The sequence below is a fragment of the Bombus huntii genome, chromosome 1 (genome assembly GCF_024542735.1).
Source record: "Bombus huntii isolate Logan2020A chromosome 1, iyBomHunt1.1, whole genome shotgun sequence".
In the NCBI taxonomy this organism is placed as follows: domain Eukaryota; kingdom Metazoa; phylum Arthropoda; class Insecta; order Hymenoptera; family Apidae; genus Bombus; species Bombus huntii.
The window spans coordinates 2138003-2161358 of record NC_066238.1 but is presented as its reverse complement, the minus strand read 5'-3'; the positions used below and the strand labels follow the sequence as shown (position 1 = coordinate 2161358).

At 32.9% G+C, this 23356-nt stretch overlaps 5 protein-coding genes across 18 annotated transcripts in view; 3 read left to right on the top strand and 2 right to left on the bottom strand.

Moving 5' to 3' along the window:
* Positions 1-2564, top strand: part of LOC126871908 (SPARC-related modular calcium-binding protein 1) — a 33823-nt gene extending 31259 nt beyond the window's left edge. For 2 of the 4 annotated variants that reach the window (XM_050631258.1, XM_050631275.1), the window contains exons 7-10: positions 997-1230; positions 1318-1490; positions 1602-1767; positions 1877-2564. In XM_050631258.1, coding sequence (XP_050487215.1) covers positions 997-1230; positions 1318-1490; positions 1602-1767; positions 1877-1965 — 662 coding nt within the window. In that variant the 3' untranslated portion in view covers positions 1966-2564. Of the gene's footprint in view, positions 1-996; positions 1231-1317; positions 1491-1601 lie in introns of all 4 variants that reach the window. The other 2 variants (XM_050631248.1, XM_050631266.1) reach the window with 1 other exon arrangement.
* Positions 44-5442, bottom strand: LOC126872261 (cyclin-dependent kinase 9). Of its 5 annotated transcripts, none has more exons than XR_007691928.1 (9): positions 5198-5442; positions 5016-5100; positions 4398-4488; positions 4159-4325; positions 3828-4069; positions 3601-3748; positions 3048-3524; positions 1072-1221; positions 44-847 (listed from the first exon to the last, which is right to left on the bottom strand). XR_007691928.1 is itself a non-coding variant. In XM_050631997.1 (8 exons), exons 1-8 carry the CDS (start codon positions 5302-5304, stop codon positions 3144-3146), a joined length of 1119 nt encoding a protein of 372 aa, XP_050487954.1. In that variant the 5' UTR covers positions 5305-5442; the 3' UTR covers positions 2077-3143. The 5 variants fall into 5 exon arrangements, 2 of the variants coding, with proteins under 2 accessions (XP_050487954.1, XP_050487937.1); XR_007691931.1 differs by lacking the exons at positions 44-847; positions 1072-1221 and adding an exon at positions 2077-2897 and having other exon boundaries at positions 3048-3151; positions 3254-3524; XR_007691927.1 differs by lacking the exons at positions 44-847; positions 1072-1221 and adding an exon at positions 2077-2897.
* A 13-nt stretch (positions 5443-5455) lies between these two features.
* Positions 5456-16216, top strand: LOC126871487 (uncharacterized). 4 transcript variants are annotated; one of them, XM_050630405.1, is made up of 10 exons: positions 5456-5678; positions 6769-6993; positions 7463-7660; positions 8398-8523; positions 8721-12463; positions 12550-12962; positions 13040-13231; positions 13315-13851; positions 13930-14196; positions 14321-16216. In XM_050630405.1, exons 2-10 carry the CDS (start codon positions 6800-6802, stop codon positions 15392-15394), a joined length of 6744 nt encoding a protein of 2247 aa, XP_050486362.1. In that variant the 5' UTR covers positions 5456-5678; positions 6769-6799; the 3' UTR covers positions 15395-16216. The 4 variants fall into 4 exon arrangements, with proteins under 4 accessions (XP_050486362.1, XP_050486347.1, XP_050486363.1 ...); XM_050630390.1 differs by having other exon boundaries at positions 5457-5678; positions 12547-12962; XM_050630398.1 differs by lacking the exon at positions 5456-5678 and adding an exon at positions 5697-5930 and having other exon boundaries at positions 12547-12962.
* Positions 16217-16297: 81 nt separating this feature from the next.
* Positions 16298-17935, bottom strand: LOC126872462 (STING ER exit protein). Its single transcript, XM_050632436.1, has 4 exons — positions 17589-17935; positions 17337-17493; positions 16944-17172; positions 16298-16619 (listed from the first exon to the last, which is right to left on the bottom strand). The coding sequence occupies exons 1-4, from the start codon at positions 17707-17709 to the stop codon at positions 16473-16475; spliced, it is 654 nt and encodes a 217-aa protein (XP_050488393.1). The 5' UTR covers positions 17710-17935; the 3' UTR covers positions 16298-16472.
* Positions 17936-18079: 144 nt separating this feature from the next.
* Positions 18080-23356, top strand: part of LOC126871446 (F-actin-monooxygenase Mical) — a 113544-nt gene continuing 108267 nt past the window's right edge. For 3 of the 4 annotated variants that reach the window (XM_050630352.1, XM_050630323.1, XM_050630305.1), the window contains exon 1: positions 18080-18413. The gene's annotated coding sequence lies outside the window, so the exon portion shown is untranslated. Of the gene's footprint in view, positions 18414-19187; positions 19224-23356 lie in introns of those variants that run through there. The other variant, XM_050630361.1, reaches the window with a different exon arrangement.

The following is a 23356-nucleotide window of genomic DNA, read 5'->3' as shown; positions in this document are numbered from 1 at the left end:
GATTTTCTATTTATTTAGAAATATTAGAAATTAGGCTTTCCAATGATTTCTATATAACAAGTTTATTGATGGATAGATTTGCAATGGATTAGACAGGAAACGATGGTTGTTTAACGCGGAACTAAATACAGTAACGTGCTACAACTAAGACGACTAAATGGGTAATTCACAACTCACAACTCATAGCTTGTTGCGAATTATCGACTAAAGAGCGACCGGTCAGGTCGATACCGCGAACCTTGAATGAATTTAACGCTCAAAGTGGAGCAGATTTAATAGATCGAGTGTTAGTGTAATTTGGCACTTCGTTTGTACTTGTTGTATACAAGCAAAATTTGATGTTCTGAACACGACGGTTGTAAGATTTTGTTGATACTCCCTATCAGCCATTGAGTCTTATCCGTCCATCGTGTCAACCCGACCGGGGGTTATCCCTGGGATTTTCCCTAATCTCTGAGTCGTCAGGTTTACAGTTCGGGGAGGACAGATAATTCGGAGTTTTCCAATGAATGGAGAGATGCTGTCCGAGCCATAAACGGAAGGCCATTCAAAATCCCGAACGTAGCTTACAACTCATAACAACTCGGCAACTCATTAGTCCTTCTCCCTTAGGAGTCCCTTTGTTCTTTCTCATAGCCACAACACGTACATGTTCCTCAATTGTCTTCGGTCATGATTACCTAGACCTCTTTTCCGCATAACTATTCGACTGAAGGACCGACGACTCATTGATGAGCCGCTCGGCCCATTGAAGTTTCCAGACTCTTTTGGCCTAACGATACCTTAGGCTTTCTCGCAATATTGTTTATGGTTCACCTGATATTTCTTAGGCCATTTGTCCACGATACTGCAACATTAATAATAAGTTAAAATAGCTCTTATTAAGTGTAAAATTTTCATTGTCTTGCGTTATTTTATTTTTAATTATTACAAATACAAACCTATGTATTTTGAAGGAACTATGAAATTGATAAAATACCGATATGTAATTTACAGCAAACGATTGTTTAACGGACAGACGATCCGTATTAGAAGACGAGAGGCAACATTCTCAAGAGAAATTTTATGTACCTGAATGTACACCTGACGGAAGGTATCATCGAGTGCAGTGTTATTCTGGTTATTGTTGGTGCGTGTACCAGGATACTGGCAAACCGATACCCGGGACATCTTCCAAAGACCGTACTCCAAATTGTAATCCAGTACCTATTCCTAGCAGACCTATGAAAGGTAACTGAATCACGTTATTCTGCCTTGTTTTACTTATTTATTCCCATAAAAATACGTCTGATCAAATATTTTTAATTTCGGCATTAGGTTGTCCCGAACAAAAGAAACAATTGTTTCTACGAGATTTAATGGACTTAATGCAGAAAAAGATGAAGGCCTCCGGTACAGATTCGGATGAAACGACAGCTAAGTGGCAAGCTTCGAAAGAGGAGCAAATAGCAACTTGGCATTTTGTCATGCTTGATAAAAACAAAAATAAGGTAAGGACAGAAGATGTTTTTGAATGAATGAAATTCTTAAATATTTATGTTAACTTACACTGGTCAGTTTGATAAAACCAGGTACTCTATTTGTCATATTTCTTCTCTTAGGTTCTAGAGAGGAAAGAATGGAAAAGTTTCCGCACGATGGTAGCGAATAACAGGCAGCTTCAAAGATGCGGAAAAAGGCTTCCTAGATACTGTGATATCAACAACGATAGAAAAATCAGCATGACAGAATGGTTCAGTTGTCTAAATGCTCAACGACCTACGACACGTAATTATTTTCATTACAAATACGTATATTTGATTCGCTTGGGAATGCATAATTTTGCAACAATCAGAGTTGTTCTTCTCTTAAATTCGTGAATATTAAATTATTTCAGCTGAAAGTACGGAAAAATCATCAACGAGTAAACCCAAGAGAATGGGCCCAAATCCGTTGGATCAATTTCTTAAAAACGACGATGATTAGAAGTATATGTGATATGAATGTGTGTGTTCGTCATTTCATCCATATGTTGTAGTGATCATTCATCTAGCATGTGGATCGCAACGACGGAACTTTCAAAAGAAAGCCAATTACTGTGTTAAAAAAATTTTATTTGTATTTTTATATCCGGTGATAAATATCACTCATATCATTTTATTTTTAATATGGATCATATTTCTGTACCTCACAGATATTGATAATTCGATAGTGTAGTTTAGCATAATGATGATATATATAGCTGTAAGAATAAAAAGTAACAAAGTATTACGGACATACAGTCGTGTACATATTTAAAAAAATTTTTTCTTGTTTAAGTGCTATGTACTGCTTTCTCATGACAAAGATAGATGCAGACACGTAAAATTGAATGTACAATTGCCGAATGTGTTATTAAACTCGCTAAATGTCTCGCTCTTTGTTCCATGAGTACTACAAACAATTGTTTAATTTAGGTTTAATTAAATTTAATTCGTACATCTTTTAAGATTTCTACCATAATTATGAACTGTATGACACTATCGATTCATAAATCATTGTAAAGTTAAAAATTGTTTGCTGAAATAAATTTTGTTTTAACAAGATATACTTCAAAAGTATCAATTAATAGTTATTTTTAGTCCCAGAAATACTTTTAGTAAATCTATAATTTACTGGCAGTAATTACTACCTTGTGTTGTTTCGTATTGTATTTACGTGAAATTTAAATAAGTATATTAAAAGATTCCAATATATAATAACATTTGAATTCCTTAGTTGTCAAAAGAATTAATTCTTACTCCACTTGTCAATTATGGACCTCGTTTGTAAAATTAAAATAAGGAATATATATAAAATTTCGTCTTTTCCTTCATAAATATCAAGGATCGATTAAAATATAATACATAAATAATTGAACAGAAGGAAAGCTGTCAGTTCTGAAAATATAAGGCTTAAATCAGAAGACTGTTTCCATTTGTACAAAATTTATATACATGTATATATATGTATATATGTATATATAAATATATATATAAGTATACATATACATATATATGTGTGTGTGTATAAATATAAGAAAATCTTACATCTTATCCCAATAGTTTGCATAAATTAAAGTCCCAATATTAACTTAAAATCTTATAATTATCGATGAAGTTCAAAGTCAGATATCATGTGGTTTATCAAAATTCTGAAAGATGAGAAAATATGAACGATAAAGAGCAGTCTATGCTTATATAAACAAAATATATATCCTAGAATACACGGTCTTGGTAACCACTATCAGCCATACTAGAACTAGGTTTTGCTGGCCCTCCAGGTACTTGATGATGAGGATGACGTATGTGACCAGGACGTCTTGGTGGGGCTAGGTACTCGAACATGCTCTGCGTATGTTGCGCTAACATTTTGCTGAGATCACAAGGCATCGGATCGGTCCAGAAAAAGTCATGATTCAACGCAGAATCGGAATCGAATCTTTTAGACGGATCAAGAATTAAAAGTCTATCTAACAAGTCACAGGCATAAGGATCCTTTAAATATGGTTTTAATCTGTCCTTAACCTGTGCAGAAATGTTCATTTTGAATACATTGTTTATAGATATTACATATTTTACTGAAAATGAAAGTAGTAATTACCTTCCGTTTTTGGCCTTTGGGTAAGTCCATTTTGTTAAATAATTCTAAATTCTCTACTCCAGGCCATACTTCTGTTGTAATAGAACCACACAACTGTGAAATTAATATGAGCTGTTGTTGCTCTGTATTCCCCTGCATTATAGGTGATCTACGAAATTAAATAACGTGAAAGGATGCCAACAGACTAATAATAAATATTAGTAGAAGTATCGTTTAAAAATGCGAACCTGGTCCACATTTCAGCCATAATGCACCCTGCACCCCATAAGTCTACAGGGGGACCGTAGTTTCTATCACCAAGCAAAAGTTCAGGTGGTCTATACCAAAGAGTAACAACTCTGTTTGTATAACGGTTTGGCTGACCATTTTTATTTGCACTAAATGCACGAGCTAAACCAAAGTCGGCTAATTTCAATATACCATTTTTGGTGATCAAAACATTTGCAGCCTTCATATCTCTATGTAAAATCTATTGAAAGGTTGTAAAAATTAATATATAGTTGTTACTTACAATATAGAATCTTTTTTTCATTAATTATACAATTTAAATATGCTTACCTTATTGCTATGAATATAATAAAGACCATTTAACAACTGTTGCATAACTTTTTTAATTTCTCCTAAACTAAATTTGACATTTACATTTGACAATAATCCAGCTAAGTCATGTTCGCAAAAGTCAAATACAAGATAGAACGTAGAACGATAACGATTATATTGAGTTGCTAAAACAAAAATTTTCACAGAGTTATTTAGTTATATATTATCTATATTACACAATAATATCAAATATCTACCTCTTGTCCTACATATTTCTATTAAATTCACTACATTTTCATGTTTCAATAACTGCAATATCCTTATCTCTCTTAAAGCAGTTATAGGGAACTGTAAACAAAAAAAAATGATTAATGTTATGTTATTATACTTATGCGAAAAGGATTGAAACGACGTCTTAGGTTGTTTATTTGCGCATCTTTCATTAATTTTCATATAAGGTATATACTACATATTTTAATTTAACCCATTAAGGACCAATATTGGGATAATGTAATGTGTCATTAGAAACTTTTTTCAATCTATTTTTACTATCAATTTTTAATTTTTAACGTTAGTGTTTAATGTATCTATAAAAGGGAATTTCAAAGATTCACTTAATATACTTTTTTGTCATTATTTCTTCTACTTCTTTGTCATGTAGATTGTAGAATATTATAAAATTTACAGAAATTGAAGTATTTATAACATTATGATGAGTTATAGAAAATGAAATAAAATTATAATAAAATATTGTTTTTATACTATAATAATAAAACATTGTTCTGTATAATATTTAATATACTTGTGTAAATAGACGAAATGAAAAAAAAATGGAAATATACGTTAAACGATCAAATATTTGAATGTATACATACCCCTTCCTTTTCATTGTCCATCAACACCTTTTTCATAGCTACGAATTTTTTACTACAATTCTTATCCCTAGCCTTGAACACCTCCCTACAGAACGATCATGAAAATAATAACATGAAAAATAATTTTTCACTCGTATACGATTATAACCCAAAGGCGAGTGAAAATTTTCTATCAATCTTACCCGAAGGTGCCCTGGCCAATTTTCGCAACTTTTTCATATTTCGAGGATTCATCGCAATGGGGAAAATCAAATTCTTCGATGTATTTCTCTTTTTCTTTCGTGTTCATCTTCGATATTCGTGTAGTAAATATGTAGAACTTCGGCAACAGAATAACATCGTAGCGAAGAACGCGATTAACCACAAAATATTTGACAGAATATTGGTATATCTGACATCAAAATAAAAAAATTAATCTCGATCCGCGCGCCACCTGGCGGAACTAGACGGCAGATAGCCTCACGCTTTCGTAGTAAGAACGGTCGTCGCATATTTATGCCTTTTGAACAACAAACAATCGAACGTTTGTTAGTATCGCATCGTTGATCTCCGCCGAATTTCGCAGCGGACGCGTTGGACAAAATGCGCGAGAAGATTACGACTCGTAATATCGCGTAATCATGATATATCCTGACCGGTGTTCGAGAACCGAAATAATGCGAGGTACGTACATATGTATGTACGAAGTACGATCAATAAATTATTGAGAAAGTCTTGTCTAGAATACATATTTGATATAATGCTTCAAGCTTAAAAGACACTTAATTTAAAACATTTTCATATATTTCGAATTTTCTTTAAATACATATGCTGCATACGAACGTACTTGCTAACCAAGTGTATCTTACTCTTAATATCTAAAAGTAAGCCGTGCTTAGGGTACATACGAAGATGCGCTAAATGACAGTTAACAAGGTGTGTTCGATCAATGTTTTACAAAAATTTAAAACATATCATTTCTCAATGACTCGTTTTCTATTGTATCTTATCAATTGTTATATGTGTTCTCATTAATCAATCGATTATGCGGTATTCCACCTCCTAACGTAATTTTTTTCAGTTGAATGTTTGGATTCCTACTTTTGAACTGTACTAGGATTACACGTTTATTTTTGGCTTTCACATTTTAATTTTATTTCAGGTACTAGATTCGCGTTTCAAATGTTTAGCGAAATATTTCATTCACCAATCCATATGCGATTACATATTAAATTTAAGGTTAAACAGAATTAACTATGAGATACATGTTTTACTAAATGTTATACACACAGTTTTAAAGATATTTTCGACAGAAAATTATATAATAATTTATTATCGAATACGCAATAGATTTTAAAGTATCATATACAGCATATGTAACGTGATAGAACCAGTATTTAAATATTGAAGATACCGTAAAAGGATTAGTAATTGCTATGCAAGGAGTATCCATTGTATTGACCTTGAAATTGTTGTGTACTTTGTCAGCAATACATACATTAAGGGAAGAGTATTTAATGTCCTTTTTGTTTGCAGAGTTCTTTTATCCTGTTTACTTTAAATTTTATTACTTGAAAAAATACCAAATATCATAATAAAAATTACACAGAAACAATAAATTTTTGTACACAGAAAACATGATCTATAAAAATATTAAATATGATATATTATTGTAATATTCTTTTCTTACATATAACTACTACTTCAAATAATGTTTATATTTACTTTGCCTCTTTGTTTGACCTTTTTTACATTAAACATTAATGGATTAAAGGTGAACAAGTATGAAAGATTAAACATGTCCCATGGCTGGAGGCAGGGGCAACAACAGTCAAAGTGGAAATTTAGACAGAATACATCAATGGCTATGTTGCCATCAACTTTATGCTTCTGTCAAGCCTGAACCTCCTTCCAGTGAAACATTTAAAAAACATCAACGTATAGAAAAGAGCCGAATTGTTGCAAAAAGTCTTAATGATCTGCAAGATAATATTTTGAGGTAAATGAATAGTTTCTTATCTAATTCACAGATTATTAATTAAGTCAAAAAATAATTTAACGGATAATTAACTTAAAATAATGCTAATATTATTTGTTAATGTTTTCGTATAATATATGAGATAACAAATATAAATATCTTCATAAAAGCCCTTGCATGATATAATTGAGCAGTTTCAGTGAATTACTTTGTGCTATATATTTTAATTTGTGTAATTGATATGTATAATATCGAGTATTGGAACAACTAGTAAATTGTACAAAATTATGGAACATTTGAAAATTCTAATTTAGAAATTACTTTTAGCAAGCTTTATTTTATTATATCATATTTGTTGCATTTGTATAAAAATTGTCTGTATAATTTATTATTGAATTGTAACCAATGAGAATGTATTTGTATAAAGCAATTTATGTGTACAAAATATAAGCTCATAAGTACATAAACTGAATAGAGTGTTTTATTGTAGCATATTTACGGACTCTTTGTATTGTGATCTTAACATAGTACATGGACATAATATAATACGAACAAACCAATGTATTGTTAAAACAAGAGCTCCACACTTTTACAAGGTTCTCAAGCCTTATTTTGTATACATTAACAATCATATTGATTGCATCATTGATAAACTGGAAATTTTTCATCATATAGAAGGCTTTGTGAGGTACTGCCATATCTCTAATCACTTATATAGAAGCAGTATCTATGAGAACTATATATTTATTATTTACATATTGCAGGCTATACCTACAATATGGACTCTTGTTTAATTCAGGAACATTTGTAAAAATTTGTAAAAATTACATTCATTAAGATTTTTAAATATGTGAAATAATTAAGATATTATTTTTATATCACTCAAAAAAATGCAAGTTTTCCTGAATTAACATTTTCGAAGTTCCATGTATTCTTTTATATAAATTACAAAATGTTTATTTGCATGCATTTTGTGTAAATTATGTATTAAAAATATTTCTTTAATAAAATATCATATATTGTTTCAACCATCAAGAAATTGTGTTTTATATATATTGTTATCTAGATGTAATCTCGTAATATTGCAATTGAATAGCAGTTCCCTTTAATCAATGATTTAAAAAGTTATAAATAATCATTATTAATAATGCTATAAAATTTGTACAATAAGTTATTCTCTTTATTTTCTTGTGTTTTTATTTCTACACACATCTAGTGTCTTTAAATATTACTCTACCTGTACAATAAAATATACATTACACTATTTAATGGTATATGTTATGACAACCAGCATGTAACACTTAATTTCCCACTTTCGAAATAAATGTCATAGAATGCACACGATAGAACAATGTATATTAGATATGTCTTTCTCTCTTTCCATGTGTATTGTATATTTGTTAATACTGCTTTATAAATTTTCAGGCTTTTATACAGCAATTCAAACTTTTCGAAAGAAGAACGATTATTGGTAGAACATATTTTGCGTACTTATACCTCAGATCTTGTGAATGCACCGTCTGATAATAAAGTTTTAGACATCAATAAAAGGTTACAATTTATAATTATAGTATTTTAAAGTTTTAATGTTATATATATATATGTATTTTTCACTTTAATGTAAAATAGATGCTACTATTTTTAATAATTATATTTGAATAATGATAAAAGCATATATATATATATATATATTTATTTATTTATTATATATGTAATTATATTTATAAATATTTATCTTTATGTCAAAGATATGTGGATTGCACAACACCAGACTGTCATTCAAAAAGCATTGAAAGTATAAGAAATGTAAGAGAATATGCTACTGTGGATATAAGTCCCACTGTATCCGATATGGCTGATTCTGGATTAGAAACAGGTTCTGTAAGTCCACACGAAAATACTACGTCTGAAAATTCGAGTACTGATTTTGAGGAACTACAAGTCACAGAATATGCTTCTGGGAATGATGATTTGGATAAGATACGCGCCAATAGACGCGTACACAACACAGATCAAAAAGTAGTTTCAAAAAATGAACGCTATAATCTGACTAACAATTATAACAGCCATATAAAAAATCTGGTAGAATCAGGATTAATGGAATGTGGTTCAAATGATAATAGTGCAACAAGTTGTTCTTTTGATGCAGAACAACCACAATTAGATTCGTCCAGTTCATCTACAGATAATGCTCAAAAAGCGAAGTCAAATACAGATGAAATTTTTCAATATGAAAACCAAGTACTTAGCGATCCATTTTACGAGTCAGACTGTGGAAGTGATGAAAATGAATCGTTTGAATTTATTAATGTTGGTAATGCGTCTTCTCCAAATACCAATGTAGAACAGAGTTGCGTGAAGGAAGAACCTACGGAAAAATCGGAAGACGAGAAAATGTGTCATTCCAATTATTCACAAGCTGAAAATGTTCCATCAGAAAATGCAAATCACGAAGTATCACACGATACACGCAATCAAAAAAGTTCCTGTAATACAAGTAATTATTACTTTATTGATGCATCAACCCTCAATGATGAAATAGAAGTTCCAACTTCCAATGTAGTAAAAACTAAATACAATGAAAAATCACATCCATATGTTTCTTATTCTTCTAAATATATTGCAAGTACATCTAATGATCTCGCCGATGAGCAATATTACAAGTTCACACCTCTTAAGACAACTAATTTGCAAACTGGACACGAACGAATAGCAGAGTTTGAAAAAGAGTTGAAACTTACAGAATATCTGGAACCACTTACGGACACGCGAAGAATAAGAAGAACTGATTCTGTGTCAGAAGACAAAATTAACGTTGAAACAAATAAAGAATCTTTAGCCGTAGAAATTAAGGAGGCGGATAGTGGTGAAAGCGCGCATCCTTCTCCTTGTCCTGACAATAATAAAAATATAAATAACGATCGACACGTCGTAACACGAATAAGTAACGATAACGATAACGCAAGTGCGATAATAGTGGCTAAAAAAGAAACAATCGAAGAAACGAACGATAAGCAGACGACAAATAAAACGGATGATACACGACGACCTTCGCTTATTAGGAGGAATACGTTTGAGCTGGACTCGAACGACGAAAAGCTTTCAGTGCTACGGCAGGAATATGAACGACGACAAGGTAATCTCGTATTCCAGAATGCTATTCCTCAATATTCAGGACATCGTGTTGATGGCGATTCATGTTTTAATCCACCGGACGAACCTTCAATTCCGATAAGCAACGTATTAAATAAGTTTCCAATTGATGTTCAAATTCCAACTAGTAGTCAGTATCATACAATACCATATCTTCCACGAGATAATGGAAAATATGAAAGTAATCAGACACCATCAGAAAATAATAATTCTTTGCAAAGTAAAACTAACATAATTTATCCGGTAACCAAAAGTGCTAGTGATGAAGTAGTTATGGATTATCATGCAGAACTGGATAATGATTCAAGCAATTGTAGTAGCAGTTTACCTGTTACATTAAGTTGCATTCTAGAAAAAGATAGCAGAACAGATACGATAAAAAAGACTAAGTGTGACGAAACTATGCCTATTATTTCCGGTGGAGTTAGCACTTCGGACTATTCTAAGCCTACTGATAGCCCCACTGTGCGCCGAAAAACAGAATCAACACCGATCGTTTCTGGTGGCTCTGTTATTATGAACGAACCCGAGGTGAAGATGAGACCCACGAGAATGTCTTCGTCTATGACTGCATGGGTGGTTGATATGAGTGACTGTAACAAAAATGAATCCAAACTACCGAATAATTCTCATGCAGGAATGTCTCAAAGTTTTTCAAATTCAGAATGCATAAAGAAACCGGTAAGGAAGACAAGTGGTCATGAAAAGCATGGCAGCTTAGGATTTTTCGTTAATTTGAAAGATATGGATCGCAAACCTATTTTGCAGCAGCAAAGTTATTCAACAGATAAGAAAGAACAGAATGGATGTAGTAAATCTTATTGTGAATTTTACGTTGATATATCTGGTACAAGTAATGCACCAAAAAATAAGAAAATAGAAGTAGAAGAACCTACTGTCAAACCTGAAAAGTTTAATGAAAGCGGCGACAAGAAAAACATTTTTTCTATGTTCATTGATTTAAGCGATCCACCAAAGAACAAAGAAAATATTGTACCACCTTCACATAGGAGAAGCTTTTCCGCATTCTCTGACAAACAGATAGAAACAAAGTTGGATGATACTAATTCTAGCGAAAATAGTATCACGACGAGAGAAGATCAATCATCGAGTGAACAGAAATGTGTCAGAGAAAAAGCGAAACCGAGCGTCTTCATGTATATAGAATCTGATTCTCCGGTGGTAAGAAGGAGAACTTTGTCCTCATCACGGCCGGCGTTTAAACGACATTCCTGGAATGTTGATAAAACGCAAGGCGTTAACAACAATGGGCATGTTGCGAAAGAATTAATGTTTAGGAAAGAACACAAACGCGCACACAGTCTGTCCGTAGATCGGGGAGACTTAAAGAAGTTACGAGCAAAGCCTAGTTCTTCGAGTCACTCTTTAAGTGACACAGCAAAACAAGAATCTGTTACCCAGAAAAATTCTAAACTTCTTCAAGAAGGTAATAACGGTCCAAGTAATATGGACACATCTTCAGAAGATGTTTTTGAGTTTGATGTGAGAGACACACCTCCGAACTCTCACGTTGAAGTGATCAACGAAGAACTTCGTGTCAGTGTGAAAGAACATGAGTACACGGAGTTAAAAACAGAAAGAGTCACGGAAAATCTTAATGCTACCGATGCTAAGACATACGAGGATGAATATTCGGAAACATCGGCGTGGGAGAAAACATGTACAGAGAGTACTGAGGGACAAACACGCAAAAGTGAAACATTTGATATTAGTAGCGGTAGTGGTCCATCCCCTGATAGTGACAATCATGACTATGAATTATCAGAACTATTGAACGGAGAAGTGCCAAACATAAATCGACCACAAGTAGTTCCTGCTGTAGGTAGTAAAATATCAGAAACGCATAAATCTTTAAATGAAACTATCAAAAAGATTGAAAGCGAATTGAAAAATTCAGATTATGTAAAACCAGAGACAGAATATGATAATCATAATATAACATCAAAAAAAAATGAAAGGACTACAGCACACAGTACGAAAACAACAACTTCCAACTTCGTTCGATTGTCTGATTTGGATAAAACACCCGTGGTTTCTCATTCTACGGACATGTTGACTGTAAAAGAAGATAAAAGTACCTATCGTATGTGCAACAGTATTCCAGAAACTTCGTGGATCGAAAGTAAATTAGTAATGTCTAGAACTAACGGATCTGTTAGACCACTTCCTAGAAAATTTACTTCAATCATGAGTACTTCCCTTCCATCTAAACAGAAATCTCCGCTTGAGGACTTAACAGGGGAGTATGATGGAGAAGGAATTATATCAGAATCTGATCTGAGCAGCATGCAGAGTAGCATGGGTCGTTCTGGTGCTGGTGTGTAATTTATTATATTAGAACATAGGTGCAATCAAAGTGATTACGAACCGTTAAAGTATTAATTGTTATTTCATTTTTAGAAGGAAGTACAGAAGAAACTGAAACATCTAGTTTGGCAGGAAGTAGACCATACAATAGATTGGGAGAAGATTTATTAAGAATGTTCTTAGAAGAAATCAATCCAGATGTTACAATTGACGTAGCTGGACGTCGTATAAGAGCTCACAAATGTATATTGAGTTCCCGATGTCAATATTTTGCGGCGATCCTTAGTGGCGGGTGGATCGAAAATGCAGGAAATGTTATTTCTCTGCAAGGATATTCTTACGATGCGGTACATTTTGCATTGTGTCACATATACAGCGGAGAAAGCAACATACCAGATTCCATAAGTATTGTTGAATTAGCTACGTTAGCTGATATGTTATGCTTGGAAGGTCTTAAAGAAATTATTGGATATACGCTTAAAGTTAAATATTGCCATCTATTTCATAAGGTAAGCTCATGAGGTCTGCTTTCATAACAAAATTCCCGACTAGCAATTGTTTGTTGATCATTCATATTAATTTACAGCCTTGTCAAATATGTGCTGTTGGTGTATTGGAATGTATGCCTCTGGCAGCAGCTTATGGCCTCGACGAAGTGTATCGAAAATCTCTTCGTTGGGTTACGAGACATTTCGTACGAATATGGCCATGTAAAGCATTTGCGACGCTTCCGAAAGAACTTATGGCAAAATGTTATCATCAACATATTGTACATATGGTATGTATTATATCAATTATTTGACATGTAATTTATCCTGAAATCTAAATAATTGTCTTTTCTGTATTTATTGTAAATAACAGTCCACGGATAACGTGCTTCAAACTATGATGGATTGTGATAAGCTACTCGCAACTTTGCCAAATGTTCGTTGGGCTGAACCAGTATTTAGAATGGTTTCAAACTTGCTGGAAACTTCAGTGAAGTTTCTGTCGGATAATTTCTCAGGAGTTCTGGGCAACGAAAACTTCCAATCTCTTGGTCGAGAGTTAACATGGAATATCAGTCGACTGGAGGATAATTTCTTAGCAGCTGCCGAACGTTTACCTCCTGAACAAGCATGTAAAAGTTATTCAAAATTGAATAAAATGTTAACTTCAGCACAACAAGATGAGGTTCAAGACAAAATTAAGTGGGGACCTTTGTTTGTTGATTTTTTGAAAAAAATTCAAAGTCGAGTAGAGAAATGCTTGGTTAGAGATGCGGCGCGAGCCGCTAGAACTACTACGTGGTTAAAGATGGACTTGGAGCTTCGACGCAGAATTCAAGAATTAGCTTGTCTTGTAATTTTACCTCACGAAACATCAAAACGTCAGTCAAGGCACTCTAACTTTATAAAAGTACATAATACAAATTATAATTAAACGCTTTTTACTGTTGAAATAGTTTTCTTTTTTTTAATGTATTTATTCTTACAGGAAACTAGGCCAGCATCGAGCCGCTCAACTATTACTAACAGAAGCTTGGATTTGAAGCGTGTGAAGATGGCTATATCTGAACATAATCATAAAACTCTAAAACAAATGGCAGTAGCTCAACAACAGCAACAACAACAACAACAACAGCCGAAGAAAGTTTTTAATAAACCAAAAAGCGATCCATTGGAACGTAAAATGCAAAATGATAAACAAGCCACTACAGATACAACAAATAGTAGGCCAAAATCATGGCCTAACAAATTAGAGGTAATTTTCTATCACTTGAATACTACCACGGTAAAGAATTCATTTCAAACATAATTTTATAAACAGATTAAGAAAATTGTAAAAATGTCATGTTTTTTGAAATCATTCATACATTAACTTTTAGGTAAAATCGAGATATTTGGAACCTCGGAACAAATCAGTCCCAAAAGAAACTACGCAACCAGTACATCAAGAAAAGGTCATGGTACAGCAACGACGAAAAATAATGATTTCATCTTCAGATTCATCTCGCACATCTAGTCCGGCAATGAAACGGGCAACCGACAAAAAACCATTAGCTAAGATAAAGTTACCTATAAAGAAAGATGTAAAGGCACTTTCTTCTGATAGTTTAACAGAGTCGAATGCCAGCAGAACTAATACGAAAAACGATTCGATCAGTAAAAGTTGCGGTATTACGCGTCCAGAATCTCCGTCTTTTAAACAAAAAAATACGGAGATAGGCTTATCTGTAGATTCTTTAGCAGAATCGAAGAACAAGCCAACAGTTGTAAAGAAGAAGGCTACTAAAATGGACACTTCGATGTCCACGGATAGTCTTATGACTGAAATAACAACAACGCCCAAATCAAACACATCAAATAAACTTTCACCGACTTTAGGGAAAACAATAAATAAAGCACAATCTTATGATAAAACAGCGAAAAAGAGCTCACCACCGATGCAGCAAAAAAATTTGCTTACAGCGACAAGAAGACCACGAAGATCATTAGAGAGTTCGACCGCAGCTAGTAGAAGCCGGGCAGCTGCTATTAGTGCTTATCATTTGCGAAGAAATCTTCTAGACGCTGCAAAAACTCCAGATATTCCAAGTAAGTCATTAAATAACGTATCGTGTAAAACGGTAACCATGCGATCGATTACACAATCGACAGTTAATCATCCTAATATAATGAGAGAGAAAAAGGAAGGAGTGACGACTCAACAAAGCTCCGAGAGTCCTAGCAAAAGATCTTCCCCTAAATCATGTGGCACTAGTAAGATAAATAAGCCTACGGTCACTAATAAAAGGACAACTACTACAAAGACCTCTTCTGATGAGAAAGTTAAAAATAAGTGCCATAATGGGGAAGTTCCAAAACAACCAACCGTAGGTTCTAGATCGGGAACGTTTTTAAAAGATGAGCCCACGATTCTTAAGAAGGCAGATATTAAATCTTCTCAAATTAATACTTAAATTTATGAATTGGTTGCTATGTAAGTTTTTATACATACATAGCGCCCATAGTTTAATGATTATACATATAAAACTATCGTCTTTAATCGCAAACGTGATAACTCCAACCGCGAAATCGTATTATGTGTAAAAAAAAAAAATAGAGTTATATATAATTTTAATTTAAAGCAAGTTGCAGTTGACATTAATTATCAAAGGAAATATATTTAAAATGCATTTATTAGGTATATAGAAAAGTGCTATGATTTTGTTGTAATGTTGAAGGTAACTGTAAAATGAAATATGGCACTAGGAATATGCAAGTTAAAAATTATTATATTTTGTTTTTTCAATTATCTTGATCTCTGACAGTGTGGAAATTTGAGTTTTAGAGAATTTTCAGTGTCTTTCAAATTCAATTAAAATATTACGCAACTAGAGAATATTGGTAATCAATATCACTTTCGATCATAAATGCAGCTAGCTTAAATGTCCCACCCGATTTTCAACCAATGTACGCATTAATATGTCATAGTATTACACACTGCATATTCATAGAATGTAGATGTATCATGGCCAGTTATACAATATATTTAGATAGACCTTTCTTTCTTCCACATTAAAGAGCCATATGATCCAAAATTGTTTTGTAGAATTATTTACTAATTTGACTAGTTGCAGTATATATGTAAAGTAATTCTTTCTTACCATTTAATGTTGCCATCGTACCAACTAATTCTTATTGTAAGTAGAACTCCGTTTACCCTCCAACGATCCTTATTAATGAATTATATGTAGTTATTGTATTTATTTATTAAATTTATATCTCTATTTTGCAATGTACATTTCTATGCAATATTTATATCTAGTCATTTATATATTTTAAATATTTACTTTTATGTAATGTTAATAAATAACTCGATATAATGTTAAAGAATCGTTTAATTCTTTAAATCATTATTTCTTATAAAATTTGGTATAATAGTAAAAATAATAGACATTAAAATTTTTATACAATCTCTCCCACATTCTACTCTGACTTTTTAAATACACATTTACATTTAACTCTAAATATACATGACAATAATATAAATAGGTTTTACACGTCTAACAATGTTCCTCGTGGTCTCGTTCTTTTCGGGTCTGCTTCAGGGGGTGGCATAGCTTTTCGTTTATTCATTCCTTTCCTTTCTAATTGTTTTTCTATTATTCGTGCATTATTAGCATATGAATCAGCAACTTCTCTCTGCAAATATAAAATATATGTTTTGATTATAAACTGCTTTTTACGAAAGAAGAGTACAAATTTATATGTAGAATTTTTAATAAATTTTTTATCTCTGAATATTAGATTTATAGCGTAGCATTGTGTATTTTCCTTCTGCGCAATATTAGAATCTAACATAATCATTCCTTATAGCATTTCATAATTTCTTCCAATTTATTTAGTGAAAATTTAGAAACTTTTTTACCCAAATAGCAATTTTTTACAAATAACAATAGTCTTTTTCTAGCAGAACAATTTATACGTAAAGACTAAAAATATATAATAAGAAAATCTGTAACTTACTGCCTCAATTTCATCTTCTTCTTCGTCAATTGTAGAAACGGTAACAGAACTGAATTTTCCCATATTCTTTGTGTGTTTTGTTACCATTATTTTCTTGGGTTTTTCAATGGCTACCTGATTATATATATCCGTCATTGGACCTTCACCAGAACTTTTGATTACTGCACCTTTTACAATAAATACAACATTTGTTGCTTGGTCATGTTTATAATAGAGAAAAAGACCACATCTGTAAAGATACATACATATATTAAAATTAACATCGTAATTTATAAAAATAACATAATGTAAATATCAGTGATTTAACTCTTTAATTTTCAAAATTGTTCCCAAGTTTTTGATAAAAAGAGATAATGAAAAATATGTTTGAAAGTAAAACGAACTATGCCATACTTTTTACATTTTTGTCGATATTGTTTTTCAATCCCTTCAGAACGTTTTAAATATACAATTTCATCTTGCTCGCAAGTCATCTTGTGAGCATGTTTACTTCCATCGATAACTCGTGCACCATCTCTTTTCCTCAAAGGCAATTTTTCTATTGCACAATCTGCAAAAATATGTACAAATATCTATTATGTATTTTTACTTATGATTTTTAACAAAATAAAGAATAATGTATTTAATAAGCAAAGTGAACGTAACCTAAAATCAATGTCATCTGTCCACATAAGCAATAATAAATATGTAACGGTTTCTCTTCGCTATATTCTTCTTGATCTTTTGTATCGGAACATATTATACTTCTTGAAACTACTTTCGGCATTTTCACTTGAAATTATATGTTCGACTTATAGGTTAACAGCATTTCATATTGACAATTTCTATCTAAACTCTTGTTAATGTTTGGATCACTTTCAAACTTTCAACATTATCGATAGAATATATGTATGTAGAACGTAATTACATTCAATGGTAATTAAGTGCAACAGGCAATGTATTTATTATTTACACCGACCTCGAAAAGCAACACGATCAGTTAAGTTACCAAAACAACGCTATAATTTCATTTTATTCGAAATCTTAAGATGGTGCTAGCTATGCGCGAGACTAGTGACATCTGACGGCGAAAATCGTGTACCACACAGGATGAGCTAAGAGGATTTTCCAGTGCCTCCACTCCTGTGATCGAGAATTTCACTCCACACTCCGTATTCGGTCGCGATCGCAGTACGGTGTTCGACGCGCAGTCGAAGGAGGCCAGTCAAAGCGAGCGTAAGATGCCAATGTAGACAGTGAATCGCGCGACGTTCGTCAAGTAAAACGAGTATGTATAATGTGAATATATAGTGAGAAATCGGCGTGATATGGTGAACGATCAAGCTGCAATCGAAATCTTCAATTAGCAGTACGCGCGCGGTAATGTGATCAAAGAGCGGAGAAAGAAAAGGCTACGAAGGAAAAAAGTGCAGTGACTCTAGATTTGATTGGCGGTGCACGCAGAGAGCGGCCCTTCGTATACATACATATGTAAGTATATACACACGCCCGTATACACAAAAGCCTCATACGACAACTCTTTCTCGTCATCTCTCTCTCCTCTTTCTCTCTTTCTCTCTGCATTCCTGCAGTAGCTTGCACGTACTTGCACTTTTTTCCCCTCATTTTACATGAGATTTATGACCGCGCCCCCTTCGCAACTTGTTAGAAATAGATAGCTGCTTTGTATACGCACCGGCTCCCATTGGTGGATTTCGATTTCTTTCTTGTATCTCGCAATCGAATTTACAGAGAGAAGATTAAACTGACTCGTAGCAGAGAATGTAAGCGAGAGAGAAAGAAGAGAGGATATCGCGATACACACGGTATTATGTATTAATATGTAAATGCTTTGCGAGCCAGTGAATGTTTATGAATCGACTTTCGTGATTTGCGAAATATTCGATTGGTACGAGTGGTAAATTTCGCTGAATCGAACGCCGCTTTCTTTGTTTACCTTGTAACGCCACTCGACGCAGAACCTAAAAGTACACGTAATGCGTTATCAATGATACAATTTGAGATCTTTTTGTGATATAAGAATAGATTCTCGTAGGAGACTCTGTAGAATGAAATTAGCTACGATAGGATAGATATCTTAGATTATGACAAATATCGAATCGCGTCGGAAATCTTGTAATCGCTTATCTGTCAGCTGACGACAAGTCAGCCATGTCGTAGTTACTGGCAATCATTTCTGTATGTATCTGTCATGGAAGTTTTGAATCTTTTCCTTCGTTATTTTCTCGCAACATCGGATATCAGACAGCGAGGACGAATTTCGCGTTTTGCAGTGAAATCGTGAGTAAAGCTTGTTCCATCTCGATATGTCAATTTAATTATTTTTTATGATACTCTATGATAACTTTACGTGTTAGATGTGAAATAAAATTTTGTTTATAGTAATTGTTATACGAGTTACAATTAGCGATACGAATTAAAGTGACGTAAAGTTAAATATAATTATACGAATAGATCGTAGAAAATTATTTAGCAATAACTATACAGTGTGTTAACATAACGTTAACATATTTCTATAGTTTTGAGTTAATGTAACATAGCTATATAGTTGACGCAAGTTATATATGAACATTTATATATAGTTATAATTAGTATATGTTAACTATGTATATATATAGTTACTATGTTATATCAACTTAAAATCATATATTCTATTCTACAATAACTTTATTATAGATATAGTTATACATATATCATAGTGCTTATATGCATGTAGTATATTATTAAATATATTTATCCTCAAATATGGGCACGTAATAACACATAATGCTTTTATTAGATAATTTCTACCGATTTGTAATAGTTTAACGGAAAGAAATAATCGTCAAATTCGATTCAATCTTACGTAACGATCTTTATTCGTAACTGAAAAAATGGCTTCTGTGTCAAACACAGAATTCATTTAGAATTTATAATGAATTCATTTCCAAGCTAATAATTCAATTCGTGCAATATTAGAGACTTTACATAAACAGCATGAAATATGCTTGATTTTCATGAAAATACAGTTAAGAGCGAAGCTGTATTTATTTTTGCATGTAATACAAAGTGCATTCACACGTCTTGCGCACAATGATCAAGACACTCGATCTATCGGTATTGACTGTCTTCGAAGGACAGCGACCAGAGTGAAAGAACTTCTGCTTAGCTAAACTAGCCTAACTGAACAGACCTCGGTTTTATCTTTCATCCCACAGCAGCGTACTGTTTGCCGTATCTTGTAAAACTGCAATTGTACAATTGCAATTGTTTGCTAATAATTCCATGTAGCATTACGCAATTTTCCGTTTTCGTCGTGGCTGACATTTTCAGTTACACTTTCTATATAAAAGTTTTTATTATATATCGTATAGCGATGAATCATAACTTTCTTCTTTTCGAACAAACATTTTTTTATTTCAAATAGTTTCACTGTAAGGGCGCAGAGGATTAGCTGGTCGACCATATTACAATGAGTTTTAGAGTACAATAGGCAAACATATATTCTTCAGTAGGTAAATAGAAATATATTTTTGCTCGTATTTCTTCAAGAAGCTTGATACTTCGGATTTAAGCCTATTCTCTTTAAATTTTAAAATATTTTAGACATTTGTTAAGTCTAGCCTGCAGTTGTAGACGTAAAACAAATCTAAATATTTATCATACTTATGAATGTCCCTGCTACGTTGTACAATCTTACAAATCTTTGCTACGTTTACCAATAAAAATAAAAGGAAGGAAATTCGTAGACGAAATCGTATTTTGTTCATCGATCCATACGGTTTATACAACGCAAAGTCACAAAAATATTGTCTCTAATGTTTAATCAAGCAAATTATTTCAAGAATTCCTAAACTTAAGAATTCTTTTCGTCGTCTTCCATCCAATGGAACATTAAAAGTTTATCTTTCTAACGTTAAAAAGATATCGCAAGCTTGTTCAAACGTTTGGCAACAAGACGAAGCAAATGTTATTAATAATCATTGTTATTTACTTCTCGTTCCAATTCTGACTCTATGCTCTTAAAATAGGATATTCTCGATATTCTTAACCCTTTTGGATTTTCAGTATTCTCTGTCGTTAGAAAATTCCTCGAGTTCGAGAAAAATACGTAAGAAGAATCGTGATATCTCGTTACGCTAAAAACCTTACACCGAAAATTGTTTTATTTATTCGATTTATTTATTATTGTTTAGTCCGTGCCTTTCGGCTTTGGACGAACTTTCGGTTTTACATCTCTTCTTATACGTTTACCTCCCCTCTTTTCCATTCTATTCTATTGCACTCCCTTGCTTATTCTACCTCTGAAAACTAAGCATTATCAACTATAAATTATCAACTAATGACTAGAAACTATTGCAACTTTGGTCTCTAGCCTGCTTGTTGTGGTTTTCCCTTCTTTTCTCTATTGTTGCTTTCAGTTCTGCTAGACCTTCTCCAGTCTCGTTTAGCGTTTTTCCTATGTCTTTTGGTCCTCCCGTTATTTCACATGAAAATTGCTTCGAAGCACTAAAATTCGTTTTGCTATTCGAAACGAAAGATTAAAAGGATACAGTCTCTCGGTATTCTTCCCGTTCTTTTCGTTTATCGAGACACGAAAACAAGATTGAAATATCAAAATTGGAAGAACGTGCTGGATCAAAGCAGACCTTATAAGCCAGCATGTGCGCAGCCTATGAATTGGCATACGCTGGTTGTCGCGTTCGTGCGAACAATTTTTATATTTGTGTAACGTAGGTAGCTTAAGCGGTATCGTGTGTGGGTCGCGCGTACCGCTTTGTCGCAGATAAAAAGCCTCTCTCTTTCTCTCTCTTTGTCCTTTTTCGCGTGGTCGACAAAATTCAAGCCTCGTCGTCCACGCGCGTGGAAATATCGTTCGGACTCGCTCCTCTTTAGGGAATAGGCGAGCAACCTGCAGTTCCTATCGGATTAGAAATTTTTAGAAATCAATTTTTTTTTTATTTGCAAGGAGTTTACGATCGATTCTCATCGAGAATTATAAATAAATTATTCTGGCGTGGTACTATAACGCGAATAGTAGAAATGAATTAGCAGCAGGTTCGTCGTTCCTGTCTGCTCTTCTATCTCGATCCATGCGATTTCGTTTCGTCATGTTAAAAATAGCGAAATTTTCTAACGCGTTTTTACGATTCCTTCAACCCTTTGCACTTGTATGTCGAGCGTGATATCAGTTTTATCGGTTCCACTCGGCATTCTTTCGTGCCCAAATCAATAGATGTCCTAGAAAACCAGGATTGTATCGTGGAAATTGTTTCAAGATACATCATACACTTAAAAATACAACAATAGCGCGAATAAAGCTGGTATTTAACGCTGGAACCACCGATAGTTAAGACGAAGCTGTTTCTACCAAAACCAGTGAAAATAACTGGTCTTCAAAAAATGCGTAATAATAAAATATTTGTATATTTATTGATTTATTACTTTCTTACAAATTGTACTTAATTTTTTACGTATTGTTAATCCATTCGGGACTATGATCCCTAAACGAAGATCGACAAATTTATATGTCGAAGATGAAAGGACATCGGGATTTTCCTTTTGGAATGTTAGGAAAAAACCCCAATACCCTAGTCCAGACTTAGTTAAGACGAAGCTGTTTCTACCAAAACCAATGAAAATAACTGGTCTTCAAAAAATAATAGAATATTTGTATATTTATTGATTTATTACTTTCTTTATTGATCTAAATTGTACTTAATTTTTTACGTATTGTTAATCCATTCGGGACTATGATCCCTAAACAAAGATCGACAAATTTATATTTCGGAGATGAAAGGACATCGGGATTTTCCTTTTGGAATGTTGGAAAAAACCTCAATATCCTAGTCAGGATTCGTTAAGACGAAGCTGTTTCTACCAAAACCAATGAAAATAACTGGTCTTCAAAAAATAATAGAATATTTGTATATTTATTGATTTATTACTTTCTTTATTGATCTAAATTGTACTTAATTTTTTACGTATTGTTAATCCATTCGGGACTATAATCCCTAAACAAAGATCGACAAATTTATATGTCGGAGATGAAAGGACATCGGGATTTCCCTTTTGGAATGTTGGAAAAAACCTCAATATCCTAGTCCAGACTTAGTTAAGACGAAGCTGTTTCTACCAAAACCAATGAAAATAACTGGTCTTCAAAAAGTAATAGAATATTTGTATATTTATTGATTTATTACTTTCTTTATTGATCTAAATTGTACTTAATTTTTTACGTATTGTTAATCCATTCGGGACTATAATCCCTAAACAAAGATCGACAAATTTATATGTCGGAGATGAAAGGACATCGGGATTTCCCTTTTGGAATGTTGGAAAAAACCTCAATATCCTAGTCCAGACTTAGTTAAGACGAAGCTGTTTCTACCAAAACCAGTGAAAATAACTGGTCTTCAAAAAATGCGTAATAA